A 20,954-nucleotide genomic window follows, 5' to 3' on the forward strand; every position below is an offset into this window, starting at 1 on the left:
TCAGATAAAGAAATCAAAAGTATCAAAAAGCACATGAGAAAGTGTTCTAAATCTCTAATAATTAGAGAAATGCAAATCAAAACAACTCTGAGGTATCACCTCACACCTAGCAGATTGGCTAAAATGAAAGAAGGGGAGAGTAATGAATGTTGGAGGGGATGTGGCAAAATTGGGGCATTAATGCATTGCTGGTGGAGCTGTGAACTGATCCAGCCATTCTGGCTGGCAATTTGGAATCATGCTCAAAGGGCTATAAAAGAATGCCCGCCCTTTGATCCAGTCATACCATTGCTGGGTTTGTACCCCAAAGAGATCATAGATAAACAGACTTGTACGAAAATATTCATAGCTGCGCTTTTTGTGGTGGCAACAAATTGGAAAAGGAGGGTATGTCCTTCAATTGGGGAATGGCTGAACAAACTGTGGTATATGCGGGTGATGGAATACTATTGTGCTAAAAGGAATAATAAACTGGAGAAGTTCCAGGCGAACTGGAGCGACCTCCGGGAACTGATGCAGAGCGAAAGGAGCAGAGCCAGAAGAACTCTATACACAGAGACTGACATTCTGTGGTAAAATTGAATGTAATGGACCTCTGTACCAGCAGCAATACAATGACCCAGGACAATTCTGAGGGATTTATGGTAAAGAAAGCTACCCACATTCAGAGGAAGGACTACAGGAGAGGAAACATATAAGAAAAACAACTGCTTGAACGCATGGGTCGGGGTGGACGTGATTGAGGGTGTGGACTCGAAACTACCACACCAATGCAAGTACCAACAATTTGGAAATTGGTCTTGATCAAGGACACATGACAAAACTAGTGGAAATGCGCATCGGGCCTGGGGGGGGGTGCGGGAGGGGGGGTTGAACGGGAAAGGTGGAGCATGAATCATGTAACCATGTTAAAAATGAATATTAATAAATGTTAAAAAAATATAAAATAAAAACAGAAAAAAAATGACTTAGTAAAAACATATGTATGATCTTTATGACTTGGTCAATAGAGAAACAGGAACCACTTTTTTAGGTAAATATCAGGCTGCTATAAATCCTTCCCACCATTTTGCATAAATGGAAATTAGGTCTAATTTCTATAAACTTCTTGCTATTTGTTTTAGGTCTGGTCATTGCAAGGCCAGTAATTGAGTTAAAACATTTATTCTCTACTTTATATAGTGTATAGCTCTGTACTAAGCACTGTGGGGAGTTACAAAATCACTCAGTCTTGGTCCTTGTCCTCAAGGAATATATAATTGAAATTGTTTAACTATGGGTTAATTTGCTGTATTTTTCTAAAAACATTAATGCTCTCAGGCAACTCACCAATAAAATTAGATTTTAGAAAGAATTGTACCGAAAATGAGTAAAACAATGTGACAGAAGAAGTATAAAGGAATGTTACATGATTCTAAAAAAGTCATAAGAGGAATACTAAAGTTCAGAATGAGTTGAGGGCAGCAATGGAAACTAAGGATGCAAAAAGCATTTGGGATTCTTTTTAAAGCTATGCTAGGAGAAAAATAATTTTCATAAAGGCAGTAGGATTGTTGCTTAGTGTTAATGAGATGATGCTAACTGACAACAAAGAGAAGGAAGTGTTGCTCAGCTCTTTATTTTCCGTGCAAAGGAGAATTATCTTTTTACTAAAAATGAAGGAAACAAAATGACTAACAGGAAATTGATAGCCAATATAATTAGAAAAACAGTAAGAGAACACTAGCTTCCTTTGATGAATTTGCTTCCCCAAAGAACCTGATTCCTGAGACATTTTTAAAAGATCACAGAAAAAAAAGAAGAGGTGTCATAAGATTGGAAAAGGCCAAATATCCCTACTTTTTTTTAAAAGGGAGAGAACAGAATCTTCTAACTATAGGCCAGCATGTTTGGCCTTATATTCCTGAGAAAATTCTAGACTGGATCATTAAGGAAATGATTGGTGAACATTTAGAAAGAAAAGTAGTGATTACAAAGAATTGCCATGAAATCATGAAATATGGGTCATGCCAGAATAACCTTATTTATGTTGTGGACAGGATTAATAAACAAGTAAATGAGGAGAATTCTGTAGACACAGTTTACCTAGATTTTAGCAAAGCTTTTGACATATAATATTCTCATGGAGAAAGTAGAGAAAAAGGGGTTAGATGATAATATAATCTGATAGATGCAGAAATTGTTGGATGGCTGGATTCAAGGAGTGGTTGTCAATTATTCAATGTCAACTTGGCAGAAGGTTACCAGTGGAGTATCCAGGGATCTGTGCTTGGCCCTGTGCTGTTTAAATTTTTAACAATGATTTGAACAAAGGCATAGATGGTACATTCATCAAATTTATAGATGCCACAAAGCTGGGAGGGATAGCCAGCACACTAGAAAATACAATCATAATTCATAAGGATCTTGACAGGTGAAAGCACTGGATTTAATTTTTAAAAGATGAAATTCATTAGAGATAAATGTAAAACTTTACATCTTGGTACAAAAACAGTTAAGGAAGCAAGGTTAGATAGCAGTTATTTTGGAAATAACATGGGGTGGGGGGGTTGGTTAGTGGACTTCACATTATGAATCAACAGTATGATATGGCAACCAAAAAAGACTAAGTCAATTTTGGACCACATTAAGAGGGGCATAGCTTCCAGGAATAGAAAGGCAATAGTTCTATTGTACTATGAACTCTTCAGATGTCATCTAGAGAATTGTGTTCATTTCTTGGGGATAAGGTAAGAAGGACATTTATACACTAGAGGGTGTCTCAATGTAATGAGGATGGTGAAGGACTTTGGGTCCACATTTGAGGATTGGTTGAAGGAATCAGACATTTTAGCTTAGAGAAAAGAGGACTCAGGGGAAAGTAAGAGCTATCTTCAATATGTGATGTACAGTTGTGTGGAAGAGGGATTGGACTTATTCTATTTGACCCCTGTGGGCAGAACCAAAAGCAATGATTGGAAGTCATAAAGAGGAGAATTTTAGGTTGGATGTCAGGAAAAACTTCCAAACCACTAAAACTGCCCCAAAGTGGAATTTCTGGCTTTGGGATTTTAGTACCCATCTCTCCACCCACTCATGGACATCTTTAAACAGAGTCTAGAAAATCATTTGACTGGCATAGTAGAAATTCCTTTTGTGTATAGGTTGACCCAGTTAGCCACTGGGGTAACTTTGTGACTCTCAAATTCTATAATTTTTGGAGGAGAATTTTTTTAAAGCTATAATTACACAGGAGTTGCCAACATGTACTCATGGAGGGAGATTCCATTCTGAAAGCTTGGTATGCCACTGAAATTGTAAGTCAGGGGGAACAAAATTCTGAGGTGTTTTTGTTTAAGCCAGAACCTGTGACATCTTCAGGTTATATTTCCAAAATGCATCTAACTCCTCTGATAGGGTTATTGTTATTGCTCACACTGTGGCATAGGGCTATATGTGAGGAAGGGTGATGATTCTCTGTTGTCATTCATACACCTTTGCACTTCCTTTGCCACTTCTTCTAGGCCACACCAATTATAATTTATTCAAAAAAAGGTTTATTGAGCTCTATGTGCAAGGCACTGTGCTAGGGAAACTTGGGGGTAGCAAAGAAGAACATGACCTAGTCTCAACTTCCACAGGTCTAACATCTCACTGAGAGAGATGGCATGTCCACAAAGAATTACTTATTACAGAGTAGAGTGTAAAAGTGAAATAGGAGAGCCAGAACTAAAGTAGCTGGAGTAGGAGGGCTGTTTGTGTGGGCAGAGTGGTGAGAAGCACAAGTAGTTAGACTGATCCCAGGCTTGAGGGAGCTGGTATAGGGGAGGAAGAAGTGGGTGCTCTGTGTGAGATGCTGCTGGAAGTGCCCCTGGAGAATAAATAAAGAGGGCAGGTAGCCTATGAACATCATGTTCTGATTCTGCCTGAGCCCAGCACTTTGGAGGGTCTTATGTTCCACCCAGCTTTAAATCGCCCTTGTTGCCATGACAAGTAATAACCGAGCAATTCTCTTTGAACATATGGTTCTTTTTTGCTCCTCTCCTGGCCTGCTGTAATTTGTTCAGAAGTGGACTGGCAGCTATTGATACATCATTTTGAAAAATTCACCTTGGCTTCCCATTCCATTCCAGCGACCGAAATACCTAAAAGAATCACCACTGTAATGGAGCCTATTATTCTGATGTCGTTGGTTTTATCCACCATCATTGAGTTGCTCTCCTAGAAAAGAATAATAGGTATTATTGTGAACACATTTTCTTGCAGATAGGTGTTATTAATAAAATTAAAGGGAAGCAGAGATACTATGTATGCATTTCTGTCTGTGGACTATGTGAAATTAAATAAAATGAAGGACTGATCAATTTCAAGGAACTAAAAAAAGCTTTATTGGTCTTGTTTTGGGTGATAATAGGCCCTTGGGACCTAAGGTTAGGAGCTGGAATCTTAGGAGGCCATCCTCTTCACCTTTTTGGGGAAGCTATCATAACACTAGATAAGGGAAATGTGCCATAAAAGAGACATCCTGCTCAGTTTGGGAAGAATGTCACTTTATTGGAGAATTTTTTGAAGTCCAGAGTGGGAGAAAATGATGACTTACAATGTAAAAAGTAGAAAATAAATAATGGCTTAGAGATTTACTAAGTAATATACCTGGAAATGTAATATTGAAGATTCTACCTATTTGAGATATAAATACATACATATGTATTTTTCCACTCCTCTGTTCATTTGATTCTCAAAGAGAAATGCTTTTGATCAAATGAACTAGTGATTTAATCTCACTGATGCTTAGTTTCCTCATCTATAAAATGAGGAAATGGAGTTGATGGTTTCTAAGATAACTTCCGCCTCTGGATCTATAATCTTTTAGTCCAATAAATCCAATAACTGATGCTTTCAATTTGCTTTGGTCAACTAAGAATCCTTTGGGGGCAGGGAAGGGTAACAGAAACCCAAGGAAACCATTTAAATATGAAAAACCAACCATTGGTGGGGGAAGGACTCTATCCCTGGATAAAAAGCAATAATTGTTTTGGTTGGTTTTTTTTCTGAGGTAGAGAGAGGAACAGTGCTCTCTAGTCTTCACATAGGGGTGAAGGCCTAGGGATCCTATGATCCTATGACCATTTCATTTGAATTCAGTTTAGCAATATAACAAGCATTTATTTATTTTATGCCTACCTAACTATGTTTCAGGCACTGTACTAGGTGCTGGAGATACAAAAAAAGACAAAACATAGCCCCTGATCTCAAGTCCAACTCCATTAGATTGGGAACTATCAGATCAGGGACTATTTTTTGTCTTTTTTGTATCCTCTTTACTCAGCATACAGTGCCTGGCACATGGTAGGTACTTAATAAATGCTTGTTGATTTAATTTAGCCTTTGGACTATTTCTTTAGGATAATATATTTATTTTCCAAATATTTCCTGTAATTTTTGGAGGTAACCATATACTTCAGATTATAATCTAATCTATTTGACACATCTTACTTTTTGGAACTCTTCATGCTACATTTGAAGCCCATTTTGCTTTATTTTCATATAAATAGAATCAGTTCTAAATTTAATTCAATCCAGCAAATTTTTATTAAATGCCTCTTTAATACAAGGTATATAGCTACTGTCTGGTATCCTGGAAAAAGCTAAAAGACCTAATTCTCCCATCCAAAGAAAAGAACACCCCAATTGTGATTTACCGCAAGAAGATCAACCACCGTCTCAGCGAATCCTACTACATACATGGCGACAGCCACTGCATTGGCAAAAGCAAAGATGAGACCTATGGAGCCACCAAATTCTGGCCCTAAACTTCTAGAAATGAGATAGTAGGCTCCACCTAGAACAGAGAGAGAATATTATTTATGAGTGAATTTCTCAGAGAGTCCATTTGATTACTAATTGTATTGAACTTGGAATTTTAAATATTTTAATGAAAATGTGGCAACTTCCTAATAACTATAGGGGCCTAGAGGCAGCATAGTACTATAATGGATAGAACATTGACCTTGAAGCCAAGAAGCCCTCAGTTCAAGTCCTGCTTCTAAAATATGCTGTTTGTAGTGTTCCTGATGAGTCACTTAATCCCTGAGTCTTCTAGACAAGTCTTGAATATTATAAATTGCAGAGAAGGTACCAATGTGCATTAGTAATGGGAGCTTTCTCATCAGGGAGGGCTATATGCATATTAAATTACAGGTCTATTCCCTATCCCTAAGGGTGAATTTCAGAGCCTGCCTGGTTTTCCTTTGTGTTTTGTAGGGAGTCTAGCATAGACTCTTTATACCTTCTTTTAAACTTAACCAATATTGGAAAATCTAGATTCACACAGAGGTGAATTATAAAATGATTAGTCATTTTACAAAATAATTCTTTGATTTACAAAATAATTTACCATAGAATTATTTCATGTAGGAGCTCCCCATGTATATTAAAATACAGTTTTACTGATATAATTTTTATCATTTCAGAAATATTTGTTATATAAGACAAACTCTCCCAGCACAATGCTAGGATGACTGTCAGTCATTCTTTAACTCTGGACTTGAGTTTCATTTTTTAAGCCGGGAGGGTGTGGAGTTAGCCATGTGTGTGTCTGTGTGTAAATGGTAGGGGATGCTGGTGTTGGGGAAGAATAAAGTTCAGAGGTGGAGAGTTTTCCATTACTGAAGCTAAATAAGCAGAGTAACCTCTTTAAGGGGAAGTGGCTACTTGTTGGGGATTCAGTAGAGGAGATTCATGCCTCAGCAGGGAGTTGAATCAGATGTCCTCTGAACATTAAGGTCATTTCCAACTCAGATTGTGTGATTCTGTGATTTTATTAATAGCTGCCCCCTGAGGCACAGAAGGCGATTAATGGCTATTAATGTCCCCACGGGCCGAGGACTAGTAATTCTGCACAGTAATGATGCCTCTCAGTTCATAAGGAACTCAGAAAAGGACTGATTAAGTGGTTATGAAGTGTCAATCAATGAAAATTCCACTAAAATAAGGCTTGAATATTACAATCTAGAATAAATACTCACTACTCCGGGACCACCCGAGGAGGGCCAGCAAGGAATAATGGCTAAAGTGTTGAACTTGAAGAAGGGGGAGTGGAACCTGGGTTCAGTGTCCACTTTGAATACTAGTTTTGTGACTCTGGGAATGGAATAAGTTCATAGATCACAGGGTCATGGGATCTAGAGCTGGAAGGGACTTCAGAGGCCATATTTAGCTCAAATTCCTCATTTTATAGGTGTGGAAACTGAGGTTCAGGAAGATTAAGTGACTTCCCCCAAATAGATAGGTAAGGTGTTTGAGGTGGGATTTGAATCCAGGACTTCTAGGTTCCTTGACTCCATCCCCATATTTCTCCCAAGAGTCCCTTGGTCCTTGTAAATCTTAGTTTGCTCATTTCCAAAATAGGAGCAATAATAGCATCTCCACAGGACTTTTTGTGGATCAAATGAAATAAGGTGTGTATATGCTTATATATATATATATATATATATATATATGTAGATATATAAGCATAAATACCTGTATGCATTCCTCTGTGAATATATAGGTGTATATTTATATTTTGAAAATCTTTAAGTGCTATATAAATGCCAATTGTTATTAAATATGGGAGCAGGAAGGTGCAAAGTAAGTTAAGTAAGGGGCATTGAAAGGCCCCTCCTTTCTCAAAATACTTCCTTTATGGGAAGATTTTTTTTTAAAGTTAAGTAGTCACAAGTGCAAGTTGATGAAAGCTGGTGACCAACTCTGGCTCTCAAAGAAGAAATTAGAATCAATCTCCCTCCCTTCTTTGAAGAGATTGATGAATATGGACATGGCACACTATACAAAACTGTTAGACCTGATTGATATGCTGGTTAGTTTTGCTGAAAGGCTTCCCCTTCCTCTCTTTCTTGTCTTTTATTATAAGGAAAGGATATATCTCTGTGTCAGGTTGGGGGGAGGAGGACAGAGGTATATACTTGAAAATAAAGTAATGTCAAAACAAAAGGAATCAACATGTTTTAGAAGTGCCAATTAAAAGGCAAATGTGCCATCTGTCAACAAGCATGTTTCAAGCCCTTACTCTGCCAGCAGGCATTGAGCTACAGGGTTACTTATTAAGCCATTGTCTCACATTAACACCTAATTATTGATTAGTGAACCTAAATAGCTAGTCAGTCACCCTGGCACAGAGGAAGTCACAATAATAATAATGTGTCATTTATATAGCTCTTTAAGGTTTTTATCTCATTTTATCCTCATTATTCTCATAGCAATTTGGGGAGGTTGGTGCTATTATTATCCCCATTTTTTTCAGATGAGGAAATTGAGGCAGACCTACTTTTTAAAAGTGATTTCCCTAAAGTCACTTAACTAGTAACAATCTGAGGTCAGATATGAGCTCATATCTCCCTAATTCCAGCTCCCAAATTAAAGTCATCATGCCACCTCACTGCTGCGAATGTGTAAAGTTTAATCAGGGAAGTCAGGTGGCATACTTACCATGCACTAGGTACTATGCTAAGGTCTAGGGATAAAAAGAAAAGCAAAAGACAGTGACTCAAGCTCCAGGTAGCAAGAGGGCAGATCAAAGGTATTGGATGAAAACAGAGGATGATGGAAAAAGAGAGGATGGAGAAGCATTTTGATAAACCATGCTTACTTTAGAATTATGCTTGGGGTCAAACCTATTCATAAAGCCTTGAAGTGAGGTTTTAGAATTTACTTTCCAATGTGAATTTGCCATTACTAGTAAAGAGTAATGGGTGAATACTGGGAACAGTAGTAAGAAATTTAGGGGGAGGTTCTCAGAATTGAAAGTGTAAGAGCCCAAGATTGTAGAATGAAGACAACCAGAGATGCTTGGCTTAAGCTCTGGTGAATGTCTTGCTTTTCACTATTGTACAGCTATAGATCTTGCTACCAAGAAAGGTAGCCTTGACATAATGACTTTTATAATCGAAATCTAGCAGGCCTGAAGAATTTGACTCTCTTTTTGGACATATGTTATCTCTCTGAGACTCGGTTTTCATATCTGTAAAATGGCAATAATAATACAGTACCAGTTGTTATGCAGTTGTTGGGAGACTTTCATGATATTATTCATAATATGGATTAAAGTAGCCATACATGTAAATCCTAGCTATTTTTATTATTTAGACATTTTGGCCAGCTTTCATTTTCCCAATCAGACTTAATCTCAAGAAATAAATCAGACACTGGTTCTAGAGAACAGTAAGTCTTAGTTGAGGAGAAATTTGACTTGGAATTTAAAATTATTTTAAGGTTTTCAAGTATTGGGAATTGCTGTAAAGATACAGACTTTTAAAAGAAACTGGGTTTATTGGAAAAACTTACACGAACTCATGCAAAGTGGATTGATGCAAAGTGGTAACAGCAATATTGTACAATGATTAACTATGAATGATATGGCTATTCTCAACAATATAAAAATCCAAGTCAATTCTGAAGGACCTATAATGAAAAATGCTCTCTACCTCCAGAAAAAGAATGGATGGAAACTGAATGCAGATGCTATTATTTTTACTTTATTTTTCTTCTTTTTTTGCCTTTCCTGTTATAACACGACTAATATGGACATATGTTTTGCATGACTGCATATGTATAACCCTTCTCAAATTGCTTGTCTTCTCAATGAGGGGGAAGGAGAGAGGGTGGGAGAGAATTTGGAACTCAAATTTTTTAAAAAAGGGTAAAATTGTTTTTATATATAATTGGAAAAATAAAGGATTAAAATATTGAGGTTTAGGCTAGGGGTCGGCAACCTTTTTTGGCCATGAGAGCCATAAATGCCACATTTTTTAAAATGTAATTTCATGAGAGCATACAGTGCTCACAGTGCTGCTCCTGTAACAGCACCTGAAAAAAATGGACTTTATGGCTCCTGCAGAAAGAGGCATATCTGGCCCTCAAAAGAGCCAGATATGGCTCGAGAGCCATACGTTGCCGACCCCTGGTTTAGGCTTTTCTACATTACCAAAATATTTACCCCAATATATAAATGAATTGGCTTACCTCCTCTTACTACTCCATTTGTGCAAATAGCAGACATAGAGATACCTGTTAATGTTGTCACTACCACACTTAGGCCAATGATGATGACTCCAAGACCTGAAAAATCCCCAGAAAAGGCATTTGGCTCCAATACTCAGTGAGGTGATAAGAACTTAAAAAAAAGAAGCTGTCCACAGCATCCAGACATATGAAGAACCTGAAATGTTCTGAGTGTTTTCCTCACAGCAGGCCCTTGTAGTACCTGAAATGTACTAAACTTTAAAAAAAGTAAATGGAGGCTCAAGATTTGTTCTCCAAGAAGTAACTTTCGGGCACTTGTATAGTAACCTGAAAAAATGAAATGTTAACACATGGATGTCAAAGATGTCAAGGATCCAAAGGAGGAAATGTCATCTGAAATGCACTGAAGAAAGAAGTTCATTAGAATTTTTATTTAAAGTTCTCAGCATGACTGCCTTGATCTTTACACACATTACCTCATGGTTCTTTTTTGACTGGTTGTCCCAACCAGCCAACTGATGAAGTTCTCCTCAAGGACATTGGGCCATTTTCTTGTTCCCACTCCCAAAAAGTAGTAAATGAAAAGTATTTGCCTACCCACAGTGAATGCTGAAGGCAATAGAAACCTTAGAGATTTTACCTCCACGTACAAACCCGTTAGTTGCTATTGCAGAAGTTGACAACCCAGTAATAGAGGTTACCATGGTAGAAAGGAGAATTATCAGAACTCCAAGACCTGTCAGCAATGAAAGATAGAAGATGTTATATTTTACTTGTATCCTGAATTTTCCCTTTTTCTCCAATATTTTAAACCTTTGATTTAAGTGTTCATGTCCAAGCCAGAATCTGAGAGCTATACTGAGGGTTCTCTGTGCTCTGAAGAAGCAGATGGGACTGCTATGAAGCCATTCATTCTGATGGACAGTTTCTAAAAGTGAACGCAACTCATGGTACAGTCCTGGAAAGGAAAGTTGACTAAAGCAAATGTCCTGGGAGAGAAAATATCCAAACATGCTGTTTGACCTTCTTTCCTGAATGAGAACCTGAATAAGAAGGTTGTAGGGTTGATGAAGGTTATAGTCTTTCCAATTTTCTCTATGTCCATCTTGGCTGAAAAAAAATATGACCATCTGGGATTACCTTTGAAAACACTCCAGAAAGATGAGTGGAGATTTATTTGAGCTTATATTACCTTTTTTTTGGCAAGTGGACATGTATGTTACAATTTTGATTACCTCCTCTGACATATCCATTTGTGGCAATAGCAGAGGTGGATAAGCCAGTGATACCAGTCACTGTCACAGCTAAAGCGATGATAATCACACCAAGACCTCAGTTGAAAAAGGAAAAAATACAAGTAATTAAATTGTGAAACAATCCATAGATCGTTTGTATAAAGTCTAACAGGTCTGTAGTGATCCTGGGAGAACTGAACTTTTTAAGGACTTTGGTCTAAAAATCAGACTGGAAAAGTTTTCAAAATGTTTTCCCCCTTTAGTTTCCAACTATAGTAGTGATGGAGGCGAGGACTAAGAAATACAAAGCTATGATGTCATTATACCCATGACAAGGCAGCAACTCTGGCTGATCCAAATGGGGATGTAATTCTTGATATTGACAAAACACTGTAAATCTATGGACCAATTAATTTTTGTGTGCCATATCTAGATTATGACTTATTTGGATATCAGATACATGCCATTCCAGATTCAATGTAATATATATTAAGTATTTTCTATGTGCAAGAGTCTATATTAATTTTGCCACATAATTAAGGAGAAATGCATTGAATATTATAGATAATTCTTATTTTGAGGATATGATGACAGTATTATTATAATACCCCATACCTGCCCATTCTCTTAGAATTCTCCCCTCTAGCAGGAATATATCTGGATGAAAAGTGATACAAAAAAACCCCAAATACCCATCTATCTATCAGAGGACACTTGTGCAGGATATTTTGCAGAGGGAAGAAAAGCTTTGTCCCAAATTTTGTTTGCCCAACTCAACTAAAGGTAATGCCAGAAAACATTAGTTAGATGGTAAAGCTATTTCACCTGACTCCCAGCATCTTCCAGGCCAAACTGGCTTTTAGCCTACTGTCCTATGTCAAGGGAAGGCTCAATGGAGATCAGACTTCAGTTGAGAGATTATTTGACTGATAGGCAGTGAAGGGAAATAGTGGAATCTCTGGGCCGAGAAGGTTCCATGAAGGGGACATAAAGACAAAAATAGGATGAATATTCAGAGTTAGAGGTTGACTACTTGACTCTTGTTAATCTTAGCTTTAGTCAAACATTTGGGAGAAGCTAACTAGAATGATATTGCCTCACCACTGAGGCAAACTTATTTATTGCCCTGTCATGCCCTAAGCTAAGACCTCTGGGGGGGAGGGGGGGAGCAGTAGGTAGAGTTTCTCATCTGAAATATTGCCATTTTTCTTAGGAGCCAAGAGAGTTGCCTTTGGCTACTTTCACATGATACCAACAGTCAACGCAATTCTACTTTTCCTCCCAGTTATCTAGACCCTTTAATCAGATTTGTGCCCCAGAAAAATTATTGTCTTTCCTTTTGTCTATCTCAATGAGGTGAATACAAATGGGACCCAAAGGGTGACTTAATCACCTCATTTAGCTTTCAGTTCATGGAAATAACTGCAAAAAAACCATAGTAGCCTATACCATAATAGATTTTAACTACTCACTAAAGTACCCACTTTGAGAATTTCTTTATTTCAAAGGAAAAAGCCCACCGGACACCTATTTCAAGTAGAATTTTATCTCTCTCCCAAAGTCTGATTTAATTACTTAAGTAAAAGGTTCATACTAAAATAACACAAAAGACCTAGTTGTGCAATAAACAGTTAAGCAGTGAGTACTGTTCTTAGAGAATCACAATTCCACTCTAGACATGTAAAAAGGAAATGACTGCGAAGGGTAATGTAAGATCTGATTAAAGTTCAGATGATTACCCAAACATATGGATGTTAAATAAGTTACATTAAAAAGAATTACTCTTGCCCTTGGCTACTCTCACACCTCCAAACAAAGTAATGTTTCTTGATGATCTCAGTAAGTTACTAAACTGCCCTTAAAAAACTAATTTCGCATGAAACCCCAGAGCAAAAAACTTGGCAATATTAAGATGCAGATTTTCCATGCAACAGCATCTACTTATCTTGGACCCTCTGGCAGTAAGCATTCATTTGATATGCATCATAAAACCAGCAAGCAGCCCTTTGTCAGGAACTGGGCTATTGCCAAACATGAAACATGGAAAACTATGTGATTTGGCTCCATTTCTGGACAACAACTTGCCTCTTGCTTTTTGGGTAAGTCTCTGGGTAGTTCTGAATGTGTGTGAATGTTGAGGAATGGGGGTAATGAGTAATGACCACCTACATCCTGAATGGGAAAGTCGCTCCGAAAGTATTCTATCAGAAAAGGCTCTAAGCTGGAGCCCTTAGAAAATCATAGAACACTGACTGTCTGCAACCCCCCACCCCATCCCAATAAGGTGTATTCATCCTCTATTTTACACATATAAGTTCAACAAAAGCCCAACCTTAGATTCCATAGATTCTGAGTTTGTGAATGAAAGATTTTGTTGTTTGGTCATTTTGATTGTATCTAATTCGTTGTGATCCCATTGAAAGTTTTTTTGTCAAGCTACGGGAAAGATTTGCCATTTCTTTCTCCAGCTCTTTTTACAGATGAGGAAACTGAGGCAAATAGGATTAAACAATTCGCCCCTGATCATTCAGCTAGTTTTGTCTGAGACTGGATTTGAATTGGTCTCCCTGACTCCAAGCCCAACACTTTATCCACTGTGCCACGTAGCTACCCCAAACTAAAGTTACTACTCATCTACTGTCAATAGAAAGGTGGTTTGTTGAAAGATGTAGTAGTGTACACAAGATAGTCTGTTGAAGAAAGCAAGCAATTTTTCAAGCGTTCTTAAAATCTCTTTGGTGCCATTGGAAGCATTCAAACAATGTAGTAGTTATAAATGCTTATTATCTGGTCATTAAAGGTACTCAACCAGGAACTTTATCTGGCACTACTTGGTTAATCATGACTATTGTTACTGTCTGTACCTGAAAGTAGTGAGATTGCATTTCTCTAAAAAAAAAAAAAATCCATAATTCAATCTTTTCACTAAAAACAGACCAGCTTTTAACTGACTTCCTCTTCTTTCCCCAAACCTGGGTCTTCAATTTTTTTGATTTTATGAAATGTCACTGCATAGTCTTGTATGTATACACTCTATTGAAGGAAAGCCAAATGGATGGTGCAGTAAATAGCATGTTGGAGCTAGTCAGGAAGACCCGAGTTCAAATCTAGCCTCACATACTAACTGTGTGATTCTGGGCAAATCACTTAACCTTTAACTATCTGTTTCAGTTTCCTCATCTAAAAGTAGGGATAAGAATAATAGCTATCCTCAGGGTTGTTATGAAAATCAAAAGAGATTTATACTGTTTTCAAAACCTTAAAGCATGATATAAATGCTATCACTAACGTAGGTACTGATATATATGTATTTATTTGATAATATATAGGCATATATTTAATTGAAATTGAATATGTATGTCTATATATTTATATATGCAAATATATAATCATAAAGATCTATATATGAACATATCTGTGAATGTATATGTGGGTATATACATGCATGCATTGATTCTGGTTTAAAACTCCCAAAGAATATATGTTCACCTGAGCATTGACTTGGTTGGCAGTCTGGAAAATTCCAGTTTGACAGGGGTTAATTTTTCACCTTTTTTACAAACACTGTCAAAGAAATAAAGAAAGGGCCCCAGGTGTAAATTATTTCCTCTAGCTTTCATTTCACATTCAACATTAATGGCAAAAAAATGTTGCAAACTGGGTTTATCATTGACACTGATGAAAATTATGCTCAGGGGGGAAAAATGCCTACCAATTCCAGCTTCTCCGACAATCCAAGAGAGGCGAATGAAAAGCATCACACCCCAGATGTTCAGCATACATCTCACCTATGTATCAAAGGGACAAAGATCTCTTATCAATAGAGTTGAAGGGAGACAGAGACAAAGTGATGACTATAAAATGGAAGACTGTCTTATCCACGCCTTATTAACCCGCCAACTTTTCATAGAACACAGTTTTCTCACCAGCACACCTTTCACCCATCCAAACTTCACAGTGCCTGCATTAGGGTCTTCCTCCTTGGATTCAGTTTGTTCCTCACCAGACATCCCATCTCCATTAGCGACTCTGTCAGCGGAGCCTGGTGTCACTGCCACATTCTACATTTTTGCACACAACAAAAATATGTAGTTTAGTCAAGAAACAACTACTTCTACAAAAGGATCAAAGACATACGACACCAGTTGACACAATCTTTAGAAGAAAGGAAAATAAATCTTATTCTAGCCATTTTTATAATGTATTCTTTGCTACACAAAGAAGCTACGAACTTGATTGTAGACTTCTTAGTAAATAAAACAGGTTGTGGAATATGTCTTGGACTTGCTAGTGAGAAAACTCTAGCCCCTGCTCCTAACTCTGCCACTCACTTGAAAAAAAATAATACCTGAAATTGATATAGTTCTTTATGATTTTCAAAGTGGTTTAATGTATGTAATCTCTTTTCATTTTCACAACAATTCTATGAAGTTAGGATGAGCTGGTGCTATTATCTTCATTTTAGAGATAAGAAAACTGAGGCACCCAGAGGTTAAGCGATTTGTGCTAGTCCATATACCTAGTAAATGGAGTCAGAAAGACCTGAGAACTCAAATCCTACCTCAGTTACTTACTGGCTGTGTGATTTGTGCAAATGACAACTTTTCAACCTCAGTTTCCTCATTTCTAAAGTGGAGATAATAAGCAGTTACCTCACAAAGATCAAATGAGATGCTATATGTCAGACAGTTGTTCAACCAATTTTGTTAAGCACTTATTATATTCCATTCACTGTGCTAAACTCCAAGGCTACAGAGAGCAATGGAAGCTATTAGCTTAAAACTGCACTGAAGACTTTTGGGACAGCCTGTGTATCCGAAAAATTTCCCTTTTTAGAGAAAAGGGACTATGAGTGGATTGGGGTTGGAAAGAGGAAGAGGTGGAATGGAACTGGGAAAGGTTTTCTGGAAAAGGAAAGTAAGATAGTTTCAAACTGAAGATGAGGAGGGAGAGAATTTCAAACGTGAGAAGAGCTAAGAAAAATACCCAGAATAAGGGAAATTGAGGTTCTTTTTGTAGAACACTATAGCTGAATCCCAGGCAGAGGAAAGCATAAGACAGGAAAGGGAGATAAAGGCCAGTTTGTGAAGTACTTGAAAAGCCAAAGAGAGGACTTTGTACATGTAAGCCATTTTGCAGAATTAAAGTATTATACATATGTTAGCAATTATTATTATTATTAATTGTTAGAACCCATATAATCTGGCTGCTAATCCAACATGCATTCTCTTATACCACTCTGTTTAAATGCCAATTGCTCTCAAATAGCATGATTTTAAATATTCCAATATAGGACACCAAGATTAGCCCTAGTGAACCTGATATGTTTGGATGCTGATGGTACTGTGGACCCCTTGGTGGTACACAGACTTATATATGTTAGTTTCCTGATTTGTTGAGGAAAAATGGGTGACAACGGAATGAGGAGAATGTATTAATAGATGGTGCTGTGAAAGTATCATTTTGGAAAGTACAAATTGGGCTATATTTTATTGCATTAATATGATTCCTGTTTTTAAGAGAAGGGGATGAGGGGGTCTAGGGAGAAAGAAAGGAAAAGAGAAATGAAAGAAGCAAAAGAAAAGGAAGGGAAATGACCAAGTGGGGGTCGGTAAGGGACATTTTGGGGGGCACATAAGGAGTGACAGAAATTTGAAATCTAGAAGTATGCAGTCAAATGTAGGACATCTGGTCTCCTTGCCTTAGGCAATTTATTTAACCTCTCTAGGGTTTGCTTTCTTCTGTTACAAAATGAGGATAATACCTGCCCTACTTAATTCATGGGGTCTCAGAGGCTAAAATGAAATAACATATGTAAAACTTTCCTGAAAAACTATTCAAATACAAGTTGCTGATATTATTTCATGGGAAACACCTCTTAGATCTGACCTTGAGACTTTTGCCCGAGAGTCATTGGTAATAATATTATACAAGTTTGTTTATAGAGTCTCATGATTCCTGGACGTACTAGCTGAGCAGGAAGGGGATTTTCTCATAGTGTAGAGCTCTTATTTGTATAAGTAAGCAGAAAATAAGAAGTTAATCATTGGTGTAGGGAATATTTGCTTCTTTATCCAGTGAAGAGGAATATCACAATGATTATCATACTGAGAACTATTCTGTTTGGTTTATTTCAGGCCAAAAATTTAATGATTCTAAATGCCCTTGAACCTGAAGAATGAAGGCACTTCAGATGTTTGGATAAGCCCTAAAAAGTAGAAAAAGTAAATCACCTCCCTAAAAGTGATCACTCTATGTTTCAAGAAGCCAGAGTGAGCTGTATGGATAAGTACCATATATTTGCTTTGAGTGACGCAGACTTTGTTCTTGAGACCAAGCAATTTGCCATCCTTGATGATTTATTATTTTACAAACTAAATTAAGTTGTCTCAATTCACACCAAAAAAAGAATAAATAACAGCAAGTTAATATTTCTAATGGATCTTTATTTTGAGAAAGCCTAGGTACTCTAGTACTGTTACCATCATGGCAACCAGAGTGCTCTACCTTTGGCTATCCTGATGTGGAATAGATAGCCATTGCCATATTTAGTGCTGATTAACCTCAAACTCAGAGATTGTTCCAGACTTGATACCTTAGAGACCAAAAATTCAACTTCATTTTGCAGATGAATGAACTATGGTCTAGAAGTGTCAAAAACATGGGACATCACACTCTTAGTGCAGCATGAATCAGATTAAAATATATGGGTGGGGGGCAGTTGGGTGGCTCAGTGGATTGAGAGCCAGGCCTAAAGATGGGAGGTCTTAGGTTCAGATCTGGCCTCAGACACTTCCTAACTGTGTGACCCTGGGCAAGTCACTTAACCTCCATTGCCTAGCCCTTACCACTCTTCTACCTTAAAACCAATAAACAGTACTGATTCTAAGATGGAAGGTAAGGGTTTTAAAATAAAAATGTATTGGGAAATATTTAACAAAACAAATTTTAAAAACCATAAAACATAGGTAATGTTTTCTAAGTCAATTTGAGGTATATAAGGATATATATGTATGATATAGTGACCCCCATTTTTATTTAAGTTTTTATACCACTAGTGTATAGGGGTTAAATGGTTTGCCCAATGTCATTTAATGAGTTAATGGTACAATTGAAGCTTGAAACCAAGTTTTCTGCTTCTTATTCCAGTACTCTTTTCCAAGATTTCTTTCCTTTTTCCAATGAATGCCTGTTACTTTGTTCCTCATCTTTTTTATATTGTCATTAAATTATTTATTATTATTTATTTAAATATTTGGTATTTGAACAAATGATTTTTAAAGGACTCAAAATCTATATGATTGACTAGTATTTAAGGGCTGATTTATTCTTCATCCTGGACTCCTATTTCTTTCATGTTCTTCTTGTACTACTGTTTATTGGCTCTCTGCTAAAGAGCAGCTAAAGAAGGGGAGAGAAAGTGAAATTTAAAATAATTCATTTTGCAACTTGATGGCCATACTGATAAAAAGGTTTGGGTGGGTGAGGGCAATGTTGAAATAGTTATAATTAAGCATCTGGAGCTACATTGGTAAAAAGAGCTGCCTACATCAATAAAATTACAGTTTTATCTTTCCTTCTCCTACCCACCAAAAAAAAAAAAAAGAAGAAAGAAAGAAAAGAAAAGAAATTTAGATTATTGGTTACTTGGGATCTTCCTTCTGCATACTTTTTCTGTTCCCTGCAACCCCAGATCATTGAAAATCATCTTCATAATTTATTGGGGGAGAAGTGTGATTCTGGAATTATAGGGAATTTCCCTCTTCTATATAGATCATGAATTTTTATGTAACTTGCTGTCTTAGAGAGCTGCCTGGGGCATTAATATTTAAGTGGCTTAAAATCACAAAGCCAGCATGTCAAAGTCAAAACTTGAACTCAGGTTTTCCTGACTCTAAGACCATCCCTTTATCTATCTTACCACATTGCCCATCTGTCTTCATATTGTCACAGTTTGAGGGAAGGAGAAAGACGATAAGCTTTTATTTAGTGTCTTCTAAGTGCCAGGTACTGTGCTAAGGTTTGTTTGTATGTTTTTATTTTTTACAGATATTATCTCGATTGATCCTCAAAAAAAAAACACTCTGTGAGATGGGTGCTATAATTATCCTTATTTCATAGTTGAGGAAGCTGAGACAAGTGAATGTTTCAATGACTTACCCAGGATCACAAAGTAAGTATTTGAGACTAGATTTGAACTCAGGTGTTCCTTACTCCAAGCTTTATATCTCAAACTTTAAGCTAGATGGAAGAATATGGGGGCTCAGAGCTTGTCACTATCCACTGTGCTACCAAGCAGTTAAAAAAAAATGATAGCTTCTTTAGCACATATCATTCACTCAATACACCAATCAACGCACTCATCAATACACCAGTCACCACTCAATAATCCAATCAGCACACCAATATATTAGTAAACTTTAAAAACTAGAATAAGGATTTATTCTGAATTTTTTTCATTCTTTTGGTTCAATGGATTAGTAGTTAGAAGGCTTATGTGATAGTTTTGATTTTGCTACTAACTAGTGTGGGCTTTTCTCAACACAATTGACCTATCTGGGGTCTAATTTCTCACCTGTAAAAAAGTAGAACAATACTGTTCTACTTACCTTTCAGGGTTGTTCACAGAATTGAATAAAATCATACATAGAAAAACACTTGGGAAGACCTAAATAAAGCAGTGATATTACAAAAGAGCATCATGTTTTAGTAGAGGGACGGCTGCACACAGAATTGTTTGTATCACCTGACTGCACTGATTTTGTGGTAGAGTGATAAAGGATAGAGATATGTTCTTTTGTAATTTTTGTCATTCTCTGCCCAAGCAACATCAGATTTCCCTCAATTTCCTTGGAAGCAAAAGAAACTGCAACTATTTTCCTTTCAAATAGAATAAGAGGAGCCATAACTCGTAAAATATTCAGTAGACCTAAAGATGCTGGACCACTGGGAGGTTCAGATGGCTAAAGTCTTAAAGGCAAAAACTCAAAAAGGTTCTGTCACTGCCACTTAAAACCAGTTATTTCCTAGTACTTTGAATTAATTTGTTTGTTCACACTCTATTACCATAAATGATGGCCTGGAACCTTCCATAAATGCATTTTAAATTGTTTTGCTTTAGGGAACTATTATTTATTTACTAAAAGTTTTTACCTGTGCATTAAAGACACTCTGGTGGTAAAATAAAGTACATTCTAAAAATCCAAACTGTATTGGAATAAAGTTTTCTCCGCCTTTTTTTGAATAATTAAACTATTACTTCATACAGTTCATAATGATTTTTCCAAGAAAGGGTGATCATAATGAAGAATCAGTAGGAAAAAAAAGAAATGTAAACTAAATATTTGATTTTACGTAGTGCAAGTTATGATTACTAGACTCAAGGGGAACAATTTCTATCTATCATTAGGGCAATATCACTAGGGCAAAGGTAAATATCTAAGTTCTAATAGATTATATTTTCCACTTATCAAATGTAATTTTTGTCGTGAAGTCATAGGCAAAAGGAAAAAAAAGAGTTTTGGAGATTTCATAATCACTTCTGTGAAATTTTCATAACGTGAGAGAGAAGAGAAAGAAAGGGGAGAGGAGAGAGGAGAGAGGAGAGGGGAGAGAGGGAGGGGAGAGAGGGGAGAGAGGGGGGAGAGGGGAGAGAGGGAGGGGAGGGAGGGGAGAGAGGGGAGAGAGGGGAGAGAGGGGAGAGAGGGGAGAGAGGGG

At 37.0% G+C, this 20,954-nt stretch overlaps 1 protein-coding gene across 1 annotated transcript in view; it reads right to left on the reverse strand.

Moving 5' to 3' along the window:
* The window catches only part of SLC12A1 (solute carrier family 12 member 1), a 151,056-nt gene that overhangs the window by 119,031 nt on the left and 11,071 nt on the right, over positions 1 to 20,954 (reverse strand). Inside the window, exons 3-7 of the mRNA XM_044665187.1 lie at positions 15,164 to 15,298; positions 14,950 to 15,025; positions 10,003 to 10,098; positions 5,682 to 5,821; positions 4,090 to 4,200 (exon numbers count right to left, since the gene is read on the reverse strand). Coding sequence (XP_044521122.1) covers positions 4,090 to 4,200; positions 5,682 to 5,821; positions 10,003 to 10,098; positions 14,950 to 15,025; positions 15,164 to 15,298 — 558 coding nt within the window. The remainder of the gene's footprint in view (positions 1 to 4,089; positions 4,201 to 5,681; positions 5,822 to 10,002; positions 10,099 to 14,949; positions 15,026 to 15,163; positions 15,299 to 20,954) is intronic.

The sequence above is a fragment of the Gracilinanus agilis genome, chromosome 2, assembly GCF_016433145.1.
Source record: "Gracilinanus agilis isolate LMUSP501 chromosome 2, AgileGrace, whole genome shotgun sequence".
Classification (NCBI taxonomy): Eukaryota; Metazoa; Chordata; class Mammalia; order Didelphimorphia; family Didelphidae; genus Gracilinanus; species Gracilinanus agilis.